At 31.8% G+C, this 21,638-nt stretch overlaps 1 protein-coding gene across 1 annotated transcript; it reads left to right on the forward strand.

Annotated features, from left to right (window-relative positions):
- The first annotated feature begins 14,956 nt into the window (after nucleotides 1-14,956).
- On the forward strand, nucleotides 14,957-16,859 carry LOC123892923 (aquaporin PIP2-1-like). Its single transcript, XM_045942807.1, has 4 exons — nucleotides 14,957-15,375; nucleotides 15,627-15,922; nucleotides 16,050-16,190; nucleotides 16,570-16,859. The coding sequence occupies exons 1-4, from the start codon at nucleotides 15,063-15,065 to the stop codon at nucleotides 16,687-16,689; spliced, it is 870 nt and encodes a 289-aa protein (XP_045798763.1). The 5' UTR covers nucleotides 14,957-15,062; the 3' UTR covers nucleotides 16,690-16,859.
- Nucleotides 16,860-21,638: the final 4,779 nt, after the last annotated feature.

A 21,638-nucleotide genomic window follows, 5' to 3' on the forward strand; every position in this document is an offset into this window, starting at 1 on the left:
AATATATTTATTATAAATAATCAGGTCTCTGTCCAAAACGAACTGAGACCGGTGAAAGAGGAACTACATAGGCGTTGTATATAAGCGGAGCACCTAAAAATACCAAAATAGACACCACCTAATAGAGTTCTACTTCTAATCCCATACTTAGAAATACATCTCTCAGCTTCCGGACCACCAGAGAAGACACCACCCGACCCATAAACCAGTAGGGCTGAATCCTGGTGGTGAAAAAAAATCATCAGTGTATTTGTTCTATATTATAAGTTAGATAATTAAATGCATAAAAATAAATTTTAGAATATAAGATATTGTTCAATTTGTCTCGACGAATATTTTTAAAATGTAAACTTTTTATAATTTTTTTAGAGTAGATAATTAAATATATTAAAAATTAAAGTTGTGTATTGGCATGTATGACTATTCCAGACATTTGAATTCCGTCATATCAAATGTATGCTACATTAAGCCGTTTAATGCTATTAATTTGGATGTTGTGAGCTTGTTCGCAGATTCATCCTTTTAGTTTTTAGCGAATTTGAATTTGTAATGATTTTGATCGATGTACCATATCAATTTGAATGAATGAATATCATTATGTTTTAGTAAAAAAAAATGAGAGTATTAGAATTCGAATCTCGATCCCAATATTTTACATACAATGTCTCTACCAACTAAACTATAAATGAGAGAGACTTTTACTCACATGATACAATATTGAAGTAGAATATGGGTTGAGTGGAATTTAATGTAATGGACCTCACGTGGTTTAGGATGGGGCATTCGTTAATTACTTAATTTGATCAATTATGTTAACCATGGAGATGCACCAATAATGATCATTCAAACTGTACTGTAGTACGTACCTCGTGAACATCAATAATAGTTTGGGACCGCAATTTTGATTCAATCCAATCTTATATAGTAATTCAAATTGATGAGGGAAAAGTTTCCCAATACACATTAAAAGGAGGGAAAAGCAAGCAACAATACCCTCATGATACATACATTAGACAATAGGGAGTGATGCATGCTTGCTTATATAAAAAACTTCCAAATATACTGTAATTATTTATTTATTTTTTTGGTTGATACTGTAATTTTATATCTTTGAAGTAAATATATATATATATATATATTCACTCACATTTGTAAGTTAAATTCTGTAACTCTCTGTACTTAAAATGTAAATCTAATTTATTAGACTATTTGAAAGAAAGAAGAAGATAAAGAAAAATAAAGGACCAAATTTTTGTTTTACCCCTCCTTCTATTGTTGTCCTTTTCTTCTCTTTTGGAGAAAACAGAAAGAGATAAGGCCAGAGTTATGGAACTTCTAGACGAGACACTTGGACCAATGGATCCTAAAGAAAAAAGTGCAATAATTTTGTTGGCTGATATTTTATTTTTTGTTATATTTTATTATATTATAAATTCGTTATTTAGTGTGACTAATCTTCGTCAGAAAATTTATTAAGAAACATAAAACATAAAATGTATGTGTTTATGATCTCTTTTAATCATTTTATTCCATGGCCATGCACATGCGTCAAAGAAGAAATCTCCGACCATATGCTTAAGAGAAGGTCGTCCCAAACAATTTAAAAGATTTGTTCAAATATTAAAAAGGATAAAAAGAAAATCATCTTTTATTTAAATTTTAAATAATATTATAAAAACTAGTCATAGTTTTAATTTAATTTGAAAAATGATTAGAACTAAAACTATACAGAAAAATAATGTTAGGAATTGAACAAAAGACTTTGTACGCACAAATATCACATTCAACCATTAGATCTTTGATACATAAGGTATTATAGATAGCTGAGCTGATTGAGTTAAGGGTTAAGGAGTTTGAGATGTACTGTTCTGGCAACGTAAAAATTAACTTATTAATAATTTACCATTAAAAAAAATTGATACATATCTATATGTTATTAACAACTGACAATATATAGACCCCGTTTGGATTAGCTTATTTTTGAGCTTATGCAAACAGCTTATGCAATATAAATTAGGTTTTATGTTATTTTATAAGTTCATACCAGTGAAAATTGTATTTTTATAAGCTATTTTATCATAAACTATCTTGACAAACTTATAATAATACATAAAAATTGCATAAGTTGTTTGCATAATCTCAAAAATAAACTAATCCAAACAGGGACATAATTGTTATTTTATGGCCTTGAAATTTCGAGGTCCAAAAAATTCTTAGCACTTAGTTAAACTAATTTATTGATAGTGGTTTTGTAGAAATTACATTAAATAGATAATGACATTTAACTAATATTTTTAATGCAATATAATAATTAAATCAAACAATTAATTATTATTTTTTGTCAAATTGATAATTTTTTTTTTGGTAAATCAAACAATTAATTTTTTTGTCAATTAATTTTTGTCAAATAATTATTTTTTGTCGATATAATAATTAATGCAATATAATAAATCAAATAGATTTTTTTGTCAAATGACATTTGATATTTATTCGTCAAAAAAAATTTAAAATAAATAAACGAAGTACCCAAAATTTGAATCTCAACTCCTACACAAAAATGTGATGTCCCTAATTCACATGAACAAATCAAAATAATCAATTTAATTAAAAAATAAACAGGAACTAAACAATTTCCTTATGATGCATTGTAAAATAAAATAAAAAACTACAAATGCATCTGGTCTAGTCCATTGTCCATTATCATGCATTCACCATCCTCATTATTATTGAGTGAAAGTTAAAGCTGTGTGGTCCACTTTGTCTTTCATCACCATTCAATGATGATTAGGATGACCATATCTTGACACGTCATGACAATTTTTTGTCAAGAGGTGGTAGTTTATTTTTTGATTTTATTATATAAATCTTAGCAATGCAAAGAAGGGAAATTTGATATCTGAAAATCTCTTTAGTGTATGAGAGACGTGGATATATACACCAAGTTAATTTGGTCAAATGCAAAGGAGATAAGGTAACATTAACAAAGAACCAACCATGAAAATGTCAAATTTGACATACTGTGCCAGAGACAGACGTGTCATTTGAATTTTCAAAGATATGGTTTACTAATAATTAATCAGCCCTCGAAATAAAGAGACATTTAACAATGTAAGTAGTAATATTAAAATAACAATTTTTTTTTTTGGCTAGATCGGTTTAATTTTCACATATGTGCGCATTATTATTTATTGAGTTCAATGGACATACATTATTTGCATAATAGTTTTATATTGACGTCTAATAAGAAATTATCTGTCTTCCATGTTGTATAAATCGTTTCTAAATAATTATCTAAGAGTGAAATAACGCAAGAAATTGATAAATTTTCATTGGATGTATGTGTAAAATTATTTTACTAACCGTTCGTATCTTTTTAAATCCTTAATTTATTCTCCTCTTATTCTTTTCATTTTACAAAAAATGTTATTTTTTTCAGATAAAAAACTGAAATAGTGTATGGTAAAAGTTTACTATACATAGTTACATACAATATATATAAAAAAAAAAAAAAAACAACGAGTCGTTAAGAAATGTCCTTTTTTTTTTTTTTTGAAAGGAAGAAATGAAAGAAATGTCCATTCATAACCCACAATGTGTGAAAAAAAAAATTCATGCAAGTGAATGAATTGCTCAAAGTACGTACTATACAATTATATAATAAATCAGGAAAATGAAATCGTTGGCCAAATTCAGCTTTCAATGGCTCACCATGCAAATGAATTTTTTTATTTTTTGTCAACTAATTTAGCGGCTAAAAATTTCATCTTAAAGATGAATAAGTTAAAGTGTTGAGTTCGAACACCGACTCATGCATATAATGTAATCTTCCTACCAAATGAATTAAACTTACGAAACAAAAGAAACAAATATTTTAAAAATCATTTTTTAGAATTTTTTTATTTCTTATTAACAGTCATTTTTAATATTTAAGCATAGAGTCTCTAAATAGTCGGAGTAGACTCTGCCTGTTAGCAAAGTTGTTAATGGGGTACTCTCATTTGAAGAAAAAAAAAATGTATTCCCCATTTTAAGTCTTTTTTGGGTTGGTGGCTTTTGAATAACAAGGTCTCTACGAATGATAATTTGAGGTATCGAAGTTGTGTGATTGTTTGTCTCTAGATGCAGTCTGTGTGGTTGCACTAATATTTCTAGTTATATTCAATTAGCAGGGATTACCCACAAATATTTGTGTTCAAATCTATTATTGATTTTCAAGCTATTAAAACTTTTAATATTTCTAGTCATCCGCTGCCTGCTCTTGAAACCATTAAGTTTACCGGATTAGGCAGTTTAATAAACAAGATACTAGTGGTGAAAAAAATAAAAATAAATAAAACTATTCAGGTTAAGTGGGAGTTTTCTCATTTGGATCAAATTCAATACGAATGGTGCAATGAAATGGGGTGCATGGACATGCCTCAGCTAGAGGTATTTTTAGAAATCGTGATGGTAATTAGACCAGACTGGTCAGATTAACCGGCCGGTTGGAATCATTGCATTGATAAGTTTGCAAGATTCAGTTTTTTAAACTTATGTGATCATTGGTGGGATGATGTCCTTTCTTTTACTGTTGAATATTTAAATAGGAATCTTATGGCTTGACATAAAAATTTGCTTCAGTTCTGTTCTTGAGTTTTGGCCAAATCCCCTTTGTAGTTTTTTAATATTAATTTTATTCAATACTTGTGGTGTGTTGTGCTACAAAGAATTGTTGTTGTCCACGAATGTCGACATAGTTGAATGTCGGATATTCACAATGATGCTTTTGCACTTTACTATTTTTATTAAAGAAAATTCTTTTTTTCATCTATTATGATTGATAAAATTAACATATGTCGTAAGACACATGTTAGTAAAAACTTTTAAAATATTAGATTAGATGTATGATTCCAACCAGAATTATCGGTCATATGCGTGTTTCATTTGTTACTAGTGAGATTTTTTTGGTACAAATTAAAGAGGACTAAGGGGCAAATAAGAAAATAATTATAAAATTAAATGGACATTTCTAGGCATACCAACCTCAGAAATATCGTCAAAAATGAGTTTATGAAACTCACTAGGAGGAGTCTCCACTCTAGCACAAACTAACAATCTACATAGAGGCTAGAGTTAACAAGTCAATAAACACAACAATTATCTTCCCTCCAAGTATAACGAAATTGAACACGCCAAAAGCTAAAAGGTTTCAAATATGATGTACCAAAGTGGAAATCACTCCACTGAATTTGTAGTTATTTGTAACAATGTTAATCAAAATTTAGAATCATTTTCCACAATGAGTTGTGGAATGCGCTTCTTCCAAGCCATATCCAAGCCTAAATACATTCCCTACAATTCAGCTCGAAAGGCATCACCTCACCAATCTTCTTAAAGTAACCTTTCATCCATCTTCCATTAGAGTTGTAGAATAAGCCGTCACAGACCGAAGACTCTTCACCTCTTTTGGAAGCACCATCATTGTTGAGTTTTATCCAACCTTCAAGGGGTTTTTTCCGACCTATGTAGTGTTAAGAAGTGGTTAATTCATCTTGAAAATAGTTTGTTAGATGTTTTAGAGTTAGTTACAACCAACTTATTAGTTAAAAAGTTTGTTAGTAACTAACTAGGTAGTTAGGGAAATTGGTTAGGCCTAGGGATGAGCTTGCTTGTTATACAAGCCACCCTATAAATGCAATTAGTGCATTCATTTGTAATAAATCTTTTGTGGCCCAATAAGGAAGAATAAAATTCTCTATTTTCCCTAAGTTTCATATTCAGTTCTTAATCAAAATCATCAAGAAAGGTTTTCATCTTGTCTAACACAGTTTTTGCAAAACTGTGTGTGTGCTCAAGCTCAAGCCTGCGCGCCTATGAGCTTGCCTGCGTGCTTGTGCCTGCAATCCATCCTCTGAAGCACTTCAGAGTCAGAGGCAACACAACCTCTGAACTTTGCATCCTCTGAACCAAGCAAATTCTTGCTTCTGCTGCGCCAACAATTGGCATCAAGAGCCTGGTTCAATCACAGGTAACAAGAGTGAATTGTGAAGGAATCAAGTGGAGAAACACAAAGTGAGCTGTGTAGATTGATTTCTTGAAGATTCAAGATGAACACTCAAGGTTTTGGTACAAACATTCTGATTCTTGATGGAAAGAATTGGGATAGATGGAGTGCAGTGATGAAGTCCTTATTTGGAGCACAAGAGTGTCTTGAGGTAGTGGTAAATGGATACGATGAGTTGGGAGCAAATCCAACCAATGATCAGAGAAACACATACAAAGAAAACAAGAAAAAAGACTGCAAGGCTTTATTCTATATCCAGCAGAATTGTGATGCACAACATTTTGAAAAGATTTCAAAATCAACTAAGTCCAAAGAAGCTTGGGATATACTCGAGGGTTACCATGATGGTGGAACCAAGGTCAAGAAGGTGAAATTGCAGGCCTTTAGGAGGCAATATGAGTCTATGGTGATGGAAGAGGATCAAAAAGTAAGTGATTTCTTCTCAAAATTGCTTGCACTTGTTCATCAAATGCAAAACTGTGGAGAGACTGTCACTGATGAAATGGTAGTAGAGAAAGTGCTTAGATCCTTAACTCCAAACTTTGATAATGTAGTAATAGCTATAGAGTATGTGAAAGATACAGCTATTATGAAAATTGAGGAATTACAAAGTGCTTTGGAAGCACATGAGATTAAAGTTCTCAGTAGAGGTTCAGAAAAGAAAGATCAACAAGCCTTGCAAGCTCAAATTAACAAGAAAGAAGATAATGGCAAGAACTACAAAAAGAAAGGCAAAGATAAACCAAAGTGGCTTAAAGATCAGAGTTCAAAAACTGATGACAAAGCTGAATCCTCTAAAGGAGGAGGTTTTTCCAAAGGTAAAAACAAAAAGAAGAACTTTGATAAAAGCAAGGTGAAATGCTACAAATGTGAGAAGCTTGGCCATTTTGCAGATGAGTGTTGGTACAAGAAAGATCAACAAGAGGCTAATGTTGTAGAAGAAAGTGATGTCAAGTCAGTCTTGATGATGGCTACTATAGGGGATGAATGTGAGAAGAATGAAGAATGGTTTCTTGATTCAGGGTGTTCAAATCATATGACACCACATAGAGAATGGTTAACCAATTTTGATGCAAGCAAAAGGTCTAGTATAAAACTAGCAGATGGTAGAAAACTTGCTGCTGAAGGTATTGGTAACATAGTGATCAAAAGTAAGAAGGGAGGTAAAGTGATCATCTCTGAAGTGTTATATGTCCCTGGTATGAATTGCAATCTACTCAGTTTAGGTCAATTGGTGCAAAGAGGGTTCTCTGTAAGTATGGAGGACAATGCACTGAAGCTGTTTGACAAAATGAAGAACTTGATTTTGATGTGCAGCTTGTCAAACAACAGAACCTACAAGTGTAAAATCTCAAGTGTAGATATGATGTGCATGTCTACCACAGTGATTGATGAGGTTGAAGCACTTTGGCACAAAAGGTATGGACACTTGAACTATAGAAGCCTCAATGATTTAAATTCTAAGGAATTGGTGTATGGTCTGCCTAAGTTTAAGACTAAGAAGTCCATATGTGAAATATGTGTGAAGAGTAAGCACAGTAGAAAACCTTTTGTAGTTGAAATGCCTAAGAGAGCTAGTGTTATATTGCAAGTTATTCATAGTGACATCTGTGGTCCATTTGAAGCTGCTTCATTAGGGGGAAGCAAGTATTTCATCACATTTGTTGATGAATATAGCAGAATGATTTGGTTATACACTTTGAAGTTAAAGAGTGAAGCTTTAGAAGTGTTCAAGAAGTTTAAAGTCTTAATTGAAAAAGAAAGTGAGAAATCAATTAAGATCTTGAGAACAGATGGTGGTGGAGAGTATACCTCAAGAGAGTTTGAGAACTTCTGTACTAATCAAGGCATTACACATGAAGTTACTGCTCCAAACACGCCACAGCACAATGGACTAGCTGAAAGAAGAAACAGAACATTGTTAGATGTGGCAAGAAGCATGATTAAGCAGAAGAATTTGCCACACAAGTTCTGGGGTGAAGCAGTACTTACTGCAGCCTACATTCTGAACAAATGTCCTACTAAGAAACTGAAAGTTGTGCCAGAGGAAGCTTGGTGTGGGAGGAAGCCAAGTGTGAAACACCTCAAGGTTTTTGGCTCATTATGCTATAAGCATGTACCAGATGTTAGAAGAACCAAACTTGAGGATAAAAGTGAAATAATGATACTCATAGGATATCATCCAACTGGTGCCTACAAGCTATACAATCCAGTTACTCAGAAGGTTCACATTAGCAGAGATGTAATTGTGAATGAAGAAGAGAAATGGAAATGGGAGAAGGAACCAGTGTACAATAGTGAATTGCAGTCAACCTTCATCTATCCAAATTCAAGTGATGAATCAGATGGAGGTGATGAAGGTGAGCCAGCTGCTGAAACTATTCAGAATCAAGGTACAAATAATGATGGTAATATGAACTTATCAAATGATGATGATGATGATGATAGAATTCATATGATTGCAAGGACTCAGAGAACCAAACGTGTACCAGCTAGATTGAATGACTGTAAAGTTACTCAAGACAATGTAGTGAATGATGAGGGTGATCTCATTCACTTTGCATTACTAGCTGATTCTGAACCATTGAACTACAGAGATGCTTTGAAAAGTAATGTGTGGAAGAAGGCAATGGAAGAAGAGCTTAAGTCAATTGAGAAAAATCAGACTTGGAAGCTAGTTGACTTGCCAGACAAGAAAAAGAAAATTGATGTGAAATGGGTGTTCAAAGTGAAATTGAACCCTGATGGCACAATTTCAAAGCATAAAGCAAGGTTAGTTGCTAGAGGATTCTTACAGAAACATGGAATTGACTACAATGAAGTGTTTGCACCAGTTGCTAGAATTGAAACTGTGAGGTTGGTTGTAGCATTGGCCTGTAAGAACAAATGGAGCCTGTACCATCTGGATGTGAAATCAACATTTCTGAATGGTCCACTTGATGAGGAGGTGTATGTGTCACAGCCTCCAGGTTTTGAAATAAAAGGGAAAGAATCAATGGTGTATAAGCTGTATAAGGCACTATATGGCTTGAAACAGGCTCCTAGAGCATGAAACAAAAGGATTGATGACTTTCTGATTTAGATAGGGTTTAAAAAGTGTGCTGCTGAGTTTGGTGTATATGTACATTGCCCTAAAGATGAAGATATTGTCATAATCTGCTTGTATTTTGATGATTTGCTCATAAATGGAAGTAGAGTTGCAGAAATTGCAAAAGTGAAAGATAAGCTCAAAAGTGAATTTCAAATGTCTGATCTTAGTGAACTTTCATTCTTTCTAGGAATGGAATTTATGAGAAGAGAAGATGGTATAGTGATGCACCAGCAGAAGTACATTGGTGAATTACTTGAAAAATTTGAAATGGAAAGCTGCAATCCATTGTCAAATCCATCAGAGACAAACACAAAAATTGATGAGTGCTCAGATGAAGAGAAGGTTGATCCAACTGTGTTTAGGCAAATAGTTGGCTCATTGAGGTATGTGTGCAACAGTAGGCCTAATATATGCTATGATGTGAGTGTTATCAGCAGGTTTATGCATGATCCAAGGAAGTCACACATGATAGCTGCTAAGAGAATCCTCAGATATCTTAAAGGTACTTTGGAAGTTGGCTTGCTATTCCCTATTGGTACAAACAGTGCAGGGAGTACTTTGATAGGGTATTCCCAGCAGGTTAATTCATCTTGAAAATAGTTTGTTAGATGTTTTAGAGTTAGTTACAACCAACTTATTAGTTAAAAAGTTTGTTAGTAACTAACTAGGTAGTTAGGGAAATTGGTTAGGCCTAGGGATGAGCTTGCTTGTTATACAAGCCACCCTATAAATGCAATTAGTGCATTCATTTGTAATAAATCTTTTGTGGCCCAATAAGGAAGAATAAAATTATCTATTTTCCCTAAGTTTCATATTCAGTTCTTAATCAAAATCACCAAGAAAGATTTTCATCTTGTCTAACACAGTTTTTGCAAAATTGTGTGTGTGCTCAAGCCTGCGCGCCTATGAGCTTGCCTGCGTGCTTGTGCCTGCAATCCATCCTCTGAAGCACTTTTGAGTCAGAGGCAACACAACCTCTGAACTTTGCATCCTCTGAACTAAGCAAATTCTTGCTTCTGCTGCGCCAACATGTAGATCGACTCCTTTATTTGAATATTTCAATTAGATAATTGAGTTGAACATAAATTCATCCCTCTAGTAAAATTATGTAATGCCAAAATAGAGTTGTTTAGCTGTTGAAAGTCATCGAAAATTGATTTGTTTCTCCACTTCCACAAAAACCAGCAAGTGATCATGAACGTTGTCTTCATTATTAATTTTAGATACGATGAGGTCCTTTTCAATTCCATAAGGACTTTCAATCTACCTCATGTGTGGGAATATCCCCAAGTAGGAAAATATAAGCACTCTAAATCGTAAACTGATGAGTATTAGTGTTCTCCCATCCTATGGTTTCAGACCCATCACTCTCATTAGGGGCCGGCAAAGCTAACACATGATTTACAATATTAATTGGCAAATTATCACGCAGAAAAACTTATTGACTAGTGAGATTTTTTAGATAAGATGAACTGTTCGGACATTATATCGTTTTAAAATGAGCCTTGACCAAGAAAAACTTGGCAAACAGTAATACTTCAATTTTGTTAAGAGATTGATTGACTAGTGTGAATTCAACAATACTATAGTCTGGCAATTGTACTCTACATAATGGATATCGTGCAATTTTTTACTATTGCTACTTTTTTAAAATACAGATTATGAATCAATTGGAGTATTTTAGTTTGAGAGGACCAATTCAATGTAAAAATAATTTTAATAGAAAATAGAATATATATTTCACAGTATAAAATAATTTTAATGTAAAATTTAATAAACATCTTATGTTATACCAAATTTTAATTTTGCATGCACCCACTAATTGATTAATAAAGTGAAATTAACGTGGTGAAAATTCATTTTTGGTGATTGAAAATAAAGTCTTCTGACTTTGACTACTCTTTCCGATCTCAAAAATAAAGTTTTCTTTTTGTTTGTTTTGCTCTTTGTTGCTTTTTTTGTGATGGAATTGGTCATGATGTCTAATTCCTAACTATAATTAATTTCTGTATTTTGTATTTTTTTCTTCTTTATTTTTTTGCACAGTGTGTTTTTAAATAGAGCTTGAATGTTTTTTTTGTTGGAATGTTAATTTGACTTATTTTATATATATATTTTTTTTTACTTATTTTATAGTTAAATTTTAGTTTACTCTCCATTTGATTAAAAGCAATGGAAATTTAATTATTTTTCTTATTTTGATGGGTCTCTGCATGGACTTTAATGGTCTGTTTGGTTCTATGAAAAAAAAGTGAAAGTAAAAAAAATTACGTAAATCAATGCATGAATTTAGACTAACTTTAGTCCAAATTCATGCATTGGTTTGCGTAATTTTCTTATACCTCCATTTCCTCTGCGTTATAGTCCTAATATATTTGTGTTTACATCAAAAGCTTACTTCAATTAGTCCTAACAAACACTTATGAAAAGAATTATAAAAAAAAAAAAGTAGTCCTAACAAAACTAATTGAAGTATCACTGAAACAACGTGACTCTCCAACCATAAATTACCACGAATTGCATGTTATAATGTTTCGCCTAAAGAAAGAATGTCTAGCCTAAAAAATGAGTCTTTAGGCTCTGTTTTATAAAAATGTTAACAGTATACATTGTTGATATTCTAAGTCTGATTAAAAATCTCACATTTGATGAAAAAATGAATTTTAAACATTTTATAAGTGTGATCATAAATCTAATAATGCATTAAGAATTTGAGTTCAAAACTTCAAATATATATATGCTGTCAAATTCATTTATGTAATTAATTCAAACCTTTTTTATTTTATTTTTAATAAGCCTTCAAATCTAATGTAACGATCTCAAGATCCCTTCATAATCCAAACACCAACACACATGAGAATAAATACGAAATTTAAAATATCTATATAGCTAAAAAATAAATGAACCATAGCTTTTGTTATTAAGATGGTGGAGTGGGGTTACATATGAGATGGTGAGCTGGATAGTACTAAGGCAGTACAGAACAGAACTGGAGATTTGTTGTTTGCTTTGTGCTCTTTCGTATAAATTTTCATGTTCATATGTGTACCTTCACATCATCTTCATGGGCCATGAGAGCCTACCACCATAACCCAGCCCAGTCCACGTTTTCATGACTTACTGTTAGTCTGTTACGCGTGTCGTCTTACCTGCGCATTGATATTCCCTACCACCACACCACCAGTCTAGTAGCAGTCAGCACCATATCTTCTTTCTGTTTCCCATGCAGATATTGTTCCTTCTTAAACCTTGTTATAATGCACATCATCCATTTTCAAAAATGGTTGCGCGGTCAGCTCTGCCTAGGATCAAGGGACTTTTCGGCTTCATTATTTGGTGCATTAGATCGGAGAAGAGTAATTAGATACTTTTTGAAGTCGTTCTTTGGTGCGGTGTAACAGGCTGCAGTTAACATAGCTCATTTTTGTGTATCTCCAGCTACAGACTGTGTCTTTTTTGTGCTGGTGCCTTGGTTGTACCTCAAAAATGCCTAGCCCGGATCGGCTTGGGATGGAAACGCTTTTTGTTTCTGGGGCCTGAGTATAGCTTGTGGCATTGGCGAGAGGTCCTAAAGTACCACATTTAAAAAAGCAGTTGATGGAATATTTTGTTTGCGGAAACTATTGGTGTACTGCGGTACCGTGGTCATGTAAAGGCAGATTGTTTGTTTCGCGGAAGCTGTTGGTGCGCTGCGGTATAGCTGTTATTGTCGCGGACAGATTGCTCATCTCATTTGTAGACTGTTTGCTTGCTTATGATCCTGATTAGCTGACTTGGATTGTCTCTTCTGCATTTGATTGTTATCTAGGTGACCCAAAAGTGCTGATTTTATAAGAAAGGGAGGCAATTCTCCTGTGATGGAGCCTGCTGCTGCTTTTCATTCTCAGCAATGGCTAAGTGGTGTATAATTGTCGCTGGTATTTTAACTGCTTAGTAATATTGATGTTGTATCCTTAGCTATTGCTTAGTGAGTTCCATTGTATTGGTGCATTTTATTCTGAACTGGTATCCTGTATCATTTAGAGCTTGCTGTACATCTTGTACACAAGACTTTTTGCTTCTAATGCCAATTTGCCTTTTCCAAAAAAAAAATTAAACGTAGTACTATAACTTTTAAGATTATATATCATTATCTCAAAATAGTGTGTTGAGAAGTATGGACAAAAGTTTGTAACCAAAAGACAATCCTTATTTTATAAGTCGGTTTTATAAGAATGAGTTAGGCTCAATATTTAATTCTAAGATAATATCAGAGAGCTCTCCATTATCTGTTGGGCCACTTGTTATCAGGTTTCTACTATCAGGTCATCCACAGTTTATATCTACGCACCAAGCAAGCGCAATATTGTTGTACGTGAGACAATGTGTTAAGAAGTCACATATCAGTTGCGAGATGACCTGAATGTGTGTTTATAAGTGAGGACAATCCTCACCTTACAAGCCGCATTTGTAGTGTTGAGTTAGGTCCAACTCTCAATTCTAAGATAGTGTTTGATTTTATTAAACTATCAAATTAAATTATGATGGGACTAAATTAGTTTATATTTAAATTTTTTCAATTGTGTGTGTGCCCAAATATTTTTTATTTTGGTTTGTGCATATGTTAGAAGTCCCCCCTTAGATTAACCATTTATTATGAATTAAACCCTTATATTTTAATAGCTTACTAGCTATCAATTCAGTCCCTAAATTTATTACTTATTAACAATTTAATCCCTACCATGTACTTTGAATAATTAGTGATATTAGTAAAATTTGATATAATCGATGATTTACCTGACTCCTTTATATGGGAGGAGTATATATAGTCTCCAGTGCTGGGTTATTACTGTTGATGAACATATCAATATCATCAATAATCTTCGAAAAACGGTCGAGGAGTCTTGATTAACAGTAAATGTCAATCATTTCGATGTCGACCGTTACATAAGTCAAAACTTCTAAGGTCGTTGAGCAGAGTGAGGCGATTTGGGCCTCAACATGCTTTGACCCGTGTTTGGCATTGGGAGATGGATCCCCTCAATTTATGGGCTGCAAACTCGGTCCATAACAATTTGTTTGGTGAACTGGTGTATAGTGTTGTGTCGTGAGAGAGAGTCTAACTAAGTTGAATTGGATCAACACATTAGATATTAAGTAATCACACAAGTGATTTTGACACTAAAATTTCATCAAAACCTTCAAGATATTTAATTTATAATACATCTTACTTATAAAATATTCGACCTCAAATTTTCCAATTAATGTAAGACTTAATTGCCATTTTATAAATCTCAACATGTATTTAGTGGAATAAAAGTTATTTTACCTTTAAAAAAAAACTTAACTCACTTTTCTAATTAATGGAATAAAAGTTATTTTACCTTTACAAAAAAAAAAAAAATTAATCAATGGAGTATACCCGATTCAATTTATCCTATTGGAACATTCATTCATTCAGTTTGTTTTTAAGAGCTGTGAGTTTAGAATGTGGCAAAATACACAAAGAATATCGTATTTCTGTAGACGCATGACACGATGGACATGAGAAGGATTACATTGCCACGTGAGTGGGACCAATACAAGAGACAAAGCGGTGCCTAGATAATAGACAAATAATCCAAATCAAAACTAACTACTCCAAGAGGTATCCATTTTCAAATTCTTACGTAACACAACAACCAAAATTAATATACTAAATTAAAAATTTGATTTTGAGTAGAAATTTTTTTATTTAACTTTACTTATATTTTAGACCTCTTTTTCTAAAAAGTGGAGGATTAAAACCAAAAATAAAACTAAGTACTAGTATTAAACAGTTCAATTCCCTGTTTCATACGCAAAGCAACATTTCACATGTATTGTTGTATAAAAAACCACACTTACTTCACTCCCTCAACATTATCCTAAAAACAGAGCAACCCTTACAAACACCACTCTCTAACTTCAATGGCAAAAGACTTTGAAACCGAACCTCAAGCTGGTGGTGGTTTACCAAACAAGGACTACCAAGATCCACCACCAGCTCCACTCTTCGACACTACAGAATTCGGCCAATGGTCCTTCTATAGAGCCCTCATTGCCGAATTCGTCGCGACTCTCCTCTTCCTCTATGTCACCATTTTAACCGTCATTGGCTACAACTCCCAAACTGATCCAGCTCATAATGGCACCCATTGTGACGGTGTCGGTATCCTCGGCATCGCTTGGGCCTTCGGTGGCATGATTTTTGTCCTTGTCTACTGCACTGCCGGTATATCTGGTAAGTAAAGTCTGATCAACGATCATTTTATTACTTACTTACACTAGTCAGTTGTTCGTTTTTCTTTTCTTAACGAAAAGAAAAACAATGTAACCGACTAGTATAACTATACTTGAGGTTTTAGTTCAGTAATAAGAGTTTAACTTTATATTCTCAATGTATTTATGTCGAGTTCAAATTTATCAAGAGACAGTTGTAAAATGACTATTTCTGCAGTTTGAATTAATAAAAATTATGTGAGTTGGTGGCAGGGGGACACATAAATCCGGCGGTAACATTTGGGCTATTTCTGGCAAGGAAGGTCTCATTGATCAGAGCTGTGTTATACATAGTGGCACAGTGTTTAGGAGCAATATGTGGGGTTGGATTAGTAAAAGCTTTTCAGAAAGGTTACTATAACAGATACAAAGGTGGTGCAAACATGTTAAATGATGGTTACAGTAAAGGAACTGGTTTAGGTGCTGAGATAATTGGAACTTTTGTTCTTGTTTACACAGTTTTCTCTGCCACCGATCCAAAAAGAAATGCTAGAGATTCTCATGTTCCTGTATGTTACGTACTCCTTAATTAATTCTCATTTTTGTACTTTCTTTCATTTTTTTTAATCTCAGAAAAGTGTAAAAAGAGTACTTTTAAAGTTTAATAATCTATTTTTTTTGTTGTTTTTGTTTAAGGTTTTGGCACCACTTCCAATTGGGTTTGCTGTGTTTATTGTTCACCTTGCTACAATTCCTATCACTGGAACTGGTATCAATCCTGCTAGAAGCTTTGGTGCTGCTGTGATTTACAACAATGAGAAAGCATGGGATGACCAAGTATATATGCATCACTTTCTTTAATTTTCTATCTATATTTTTGCATTATTCAAAAAATTAATGACCAAATTTGCAGATAGTAAATCCATCACTAAAAAAAGTCCCTCTAGTTGATCCTTAATATTAGAAAAAATTTACTTTTTATGTTTATTGAATATTTGATGCATCTCAATCAGGGGAGTACAGAAGAAGAAAATTATTATTAATTAAAGTGACGCTATCGGTTATTAGTACAACATTATTTGAATTTTGTACCATTAGATTACAAGTCCTAATTTAAGTTCTTCTAATTAATAGTTACTATATCTAGCTTGTTCTAGTATAGAAAATAATTAATTAATTAATTGGGTTCTGAAACGTTAATGTTGTTTGTGTGTAGTGGATTTTCTGGGTTGGACCCTTTATTGGTGCTGCCATTGCTGCAATTTACCACCAGTTTGTGTTGAGAGCACAAGCAGCGAAGGCTTTGGGTTCTTTCAGGAGTTCTTCAAATCTGTAATGCAATTTCATGTGGCCAAATTAGAGATGGTTTAATCACTTAATTGTATGCTTAGACATGGTGGATTGGAATCTCATCATTATGTATCGACATTGTTTAATTATGGTTTAACAAATTAATGTATGCACTTTAAATTTTGTGTTAAATTTGATTTCATCATTTGTCTTAAATTTGAATGTGCTGAAATTCGAACTCTGATTACTCTCGTTATGAGTCTAATTTCTTGAGTTACAACTGAGTCGTTGCCCGTTGGTGTTTTTCTTACTCACTATATCATTTTTTGGTAAATTTGAAATGATGTTACTAAACTAATAGCAAGACCGTTGTGCTGTGTCTGTTTATGGTTGTGTTGTATTTAATGGATTTATCTAACGTTGTACTGTACTGTGCATTGATGTGGTCCATGATGATTAATTTTTCTGTTTTAATTGAAGGTGTGGTCCTATATGGGTTTTAGGGTATCCTATTGAGGATGATATTGTTACTACTAGTACTAGTATGCATTAAGCATTTATTATACAAATGAGTATTATTGGGGACCAGAATAGAATTTGTGTTTAACTGTTTAAGAGATTTGGAGTCATGTGAAGGTGTTTGAATTTGAAATAATCACGCATATTCTCTTATCTATTATTTATATATTTAGGAGTTTCTCTCTCATGATAAAATTCATATGTGGCAGTCTCTCAAAACTCCTCAAAAAATCATCCTACATGTCATTCAATAACGCTTTCACAGCCTACGTGTCATTTAACTAGAACTTTTATGTTTTTTGATATAGATTTAAGAGTTTCCTTTAATAATGAATGCTCAATTATAAATATATATAGAAATATTTTATTCTTATAAATTACTGTATTTTGAACAATATTTTTTGATTCTTAATATTCTAATAGATGACATTATAATTGCGTCAGAAAAAATACATGACATTAATTTTTCTATTTAAAAAGGAAATATTCAATTCAAATAATTCTAATACAAAAAAAAAATAGTCATTTTTATAAGAAACTTTGATCAATTTTCACATGTTTTAAATGTTTAATTTCACTTTTACCCTTATTTATTATGAGAGAGGAGAATATTAAAAATAAGTAAATTAGTTTAATGAAGAGTAAAAAAAAATATATATTATATATTTTCATAATTTTATAATTATATAGAGTCACATAATATAATTAATATTTTATTATTATTTAAAATAATTGGAATATGTGTGTTATATTCATGTGCATTAATTTATTTAATTTATTTATAATATAATGGAATATGTCTTATTTACTAATTACTAATTTACTAATATATTTTTAAAATTAAAAATGGAATCAATATATTTGACTTTAATGAATTTAATTTCATATTAAAGGCAAAATTACTCATTTGTCCATTTTTTTTACTATATATATAACATTTGTCTGAACACTAAAACTCACAATTTTTCAATCTTCATTATCTCTTATTCATCTCTCTCGATAATCCCTATTTTTTCTGTATATTTTCACCTTTTTAAATTTCTTTATTTTTTCTTCTTTGTTCGATATTTCTTATATTTTTAGTATATTTTTGGTTTACCTTTTAGATTATTTTCTTTTGGTCATCTTTTTATTTATTAATCCTATTTATTTTTCGTGACAGGGAAATAATTGAGAGGCAAGACGAAATGCATCACATTCTCACAAAATGGATTGAATTGAGAGCTCGGAGTCTGTTTTAACAACTGTAGTTTTGTTTTTTTAAAAAATCTTGCTTATAGCACTTTATCAATATCAATGATGTGTTGGATACAAGTTGGAATATCAATGATGTATTTACTTGATGAATCTATCATCAAATTAATCAAATGATGTATTTTTCCAATAGTCACTAAATGTTTAAAATTTTTACCATTCTTGTGTTGTGAACAATGTAATGGGTTAAGTGATGGTGGAAGTGCACTCTCTTTGAGATAGTTGTTATTGGTGAATTTATTTGTGGTGTCAAATATGGACTAATCTCGCCATTTTAGGGTAGATTGAAATTCTGGCATTTATTGTTTATAAAAAAAAAATCTGGCATTTATTTATTGTTGAAATAGATACTGAGTTTTGAAGATTCTATAGATTTCTTTTATTCCCACATATGAGAATATTTTTCCACACGGGGACGTGGGAGTAAATTCCCAGAAGAAAGCGAAGGTCTACAATAGAGAGATGACGATTAAGAATAGATGCATAATACCCGTTAGATTAATTTTGCGTAGTAAATTTTTTTTTTTTGCAAAAATAAAAGAACAAATATACAAGGACATATATGTATATGTCCTGCAGAGACTGATGAAACGGGGAATAAAATAACATGTAGTTTAAGCGGAATATCATTTTCCATTCCGCCATTCCTCTTTAAAATTTCCAAAATTGATAACAATATTTTTCATATTTAAATAAATTATTACATTAAATGTAAAATTAATTGAGTTTAATTGTTGTGCATCGTTGGTGTAATTTTTTTTTACACATGCATCTAATGACGCGTTGCCACATCATTTAATGAATGTGACACATCATGTGTTTTTAATTAATATATATGATGTGTCGGTATATTATTGGATGCATGTGCAAAATAACTTTACACCGACGATGCATATAAATTAAATTCAAATTAATTTTACAAATGATTAAAAAATCACAAAATATTTTTTCTGATTCAATAATTAAAAAATAACAAAATATTAAAAGTTTAATTATTCATATTTTTCATTGAATATTAACCCGTGCGAATGCACGGGTAAGTTATACTAGTATGGACTAATGAGGGATATGGATCCTCGGCTGTAAACACCGGTGCTGCAATCCTGCTGCAATAAATCAGCCGTACGATCAATATACTTTTGTTGGATGAGAAACAATTTAGATTGCCGCATGCCACTTAGTTTCTACCTAATATTCATGGTTACCACTGCAAAACTACATTTTTTTTTTCCGTTCAAATTATTAGTATAGTTTTATATATTTTTTTTAGTCAAGCAATATTTATGTTTAACCGTGGTTCGATTCCCCGTAACCAAAAAAAAATATTATGTTTAAGTTCTCATTTGGATTAGTTTATTTTTGAGCTTATGCAAACAGCTTATGCAAAATTTTGACATTTTCTTTACATTTTTTTAACATGACATAGATGTATATAAGTTTAACATAATATATAAGACACATTTATAAAATGGTCATAACATTGACATTAAAATAAATATAAATTGGTCATTAGGGACTAAAAAAATAAAATTGAAAATGAAAACATGTGATTTTATTTTATAGTGACAAAAACAAAAATTCGCTAATTTTGTAGGAACGAAAAATATATTTTTGCATAAATTGTTTGTATAAGCTCAAAAATAAGTTAATCCAAACGAGATCTTAAACATAAAATATTGCTTGACTAAAAAAATATATATAAAACTATGCTAATAATTTGAAGAAAAAAAAACTATGCTAATAATGATATAGAGTAGTTTTGCAGAGGCAACCATGAATATTAGGTAGAAAATAAAGTGGCACGCGGCATTCTAAATTGTTTCTCATCCAACAAAAGTATATTGATTGTGAGGCTGATTTATTGCAGCAGGATTGCAGCACCGGTGTTTGCAGCCGAGGATCCATATTCGACTAATGAGATTAAATGTCATGAAAGGTAAGAGTAACAAAATTGCATAGTAGTAGGGATGGGTATGGTTCGGTTTTGGAAGAAAAATTGAACCGAATTGAAGCAAATTGTTTTCAAAATTCATAGTAATTGAACCGAACTGTTTGTCTTTCGAACCGAATCAAACCGAACTGTTAAAGTGGTCCAGTTTTATGGTTTTAAACCAAACCATAACTAATTTTTCACTAAAAATAACTGAACCATTAAACCAAACCGAACCAAACTGGTAATCATGAACTTTCTGTTCAATTTTGAAACCATTTGTTATGGTTCAGTTTTTTTTTTGTTTGGTTCGGTCTAGTTTGTCAATTCAGTTTGGTTTTTAGGTTTTTTTGCCCACCCTACATATTAGTACTACCTTGTAAATTATTCTAAAATTTTATTGTTTCTTCACAAATAAAAAATAGCTTTAATTCATAAAAGTTTTAAACATTCATTCTTATCCAGTAGTATTAGTTTATTCACTTGTTTATGTAGTATCTCTCTTAACATGTAAGTACCGTATAAAATAGTATAGCAATTGATAAGGCAAGAAAATATTGACAAAAAAAAAGTGAAGTAACCTTACAATTTATAAACAAGCAACATGCATAGATACGAGTTTTTATTTTTTGACACAAAGTGACATGCATATTTTTTTTGGTACATAAAGTAACATGCATATTTTTTTTTACAATTGTTAACGAGGATCGAACCTAAAACCTCATGAATATTACTCAAACCTCTCACCACTAAACCAAACATAGTGGGTTACATGTATATTTACTTTTAAAAAGTGAGAACTGTAAGGAAAAATTATGCGGGCCGTTCAATAATTTATTTTTTTTGAAACTCAACAAGGACAGATTAACTTAGAAACAATCTCATAGTTCATTAGTGTGGTTTAATTAAAGCTAAAAATAAAATTTTGTATGAATTCACTCAATACATAGATTAAAAGCAGCAGGATTTAAAATTGGGATTTAAACCACTAGTTTTGATTTAATCGTGAGGAATTTAGATAGTATATTAGAGGTCATGGTGCGATCTTCAATTTTATTATAAACCAAAAAAAAATTGGAATTTAAAGAAAAGTAACACTGCGAAGTCTTTGTCTGGTTTACACTACCACTTTGTTTGGATTGATGGAATGAGATGAAATGAAATGATATATAGTTGTATGAATTGGGGTTCTATTGTTTGGATTCGTTAAAAATGAGTGGAATGGAGTGGTATGTGATGGTATTCATTCCATCACATTTTATCATTTTCTCTCATTTTTCTTCCTCTCCAAT

The sequence above is a fragment of the Trifolium pratense genome, linkage group LG6 (genome assembly GCF_020283565.1).
Source record: "Trifolium pratense cultivar HEN17-A07 linkage group LG6, ARS_RC_1.1, whole genome shotgun sequence".
In the NCBI taxonomy this organism is placed as follows: domain Eukaryota; kingdom Viridiplantae; phylum Streptophyta; class Magnoliopsida; order Fabales; family Fabaceae; genus Trifolium; species Trifolium pratense.

Excerpts from the sequence above, each read along its gene's own strand:
- LOC123892923 (XM_045942807.1), top strand. The coding sequence starts at position 15,063 with ATGGCAAAAGACTTTGAAACCGAACCTCAAGCTGGTGGTGGTTTACCA. Across the intron at positions 15,376-15,626 it reads CTGCACTGCCGGTATATCTG|GGGGACACATAAATCCGGCG; the intron begins GTAAGTAAAGTC and ends AGTTGGTGGCAG. Across the intron at positions 15,923-16,049 it reads CTAGAGATTCTCATGTTCCT|GTTTTGGCACCACTTCCAAT; the intron begins GTATGTTACGTA and ends TTTTTGTTTAAG.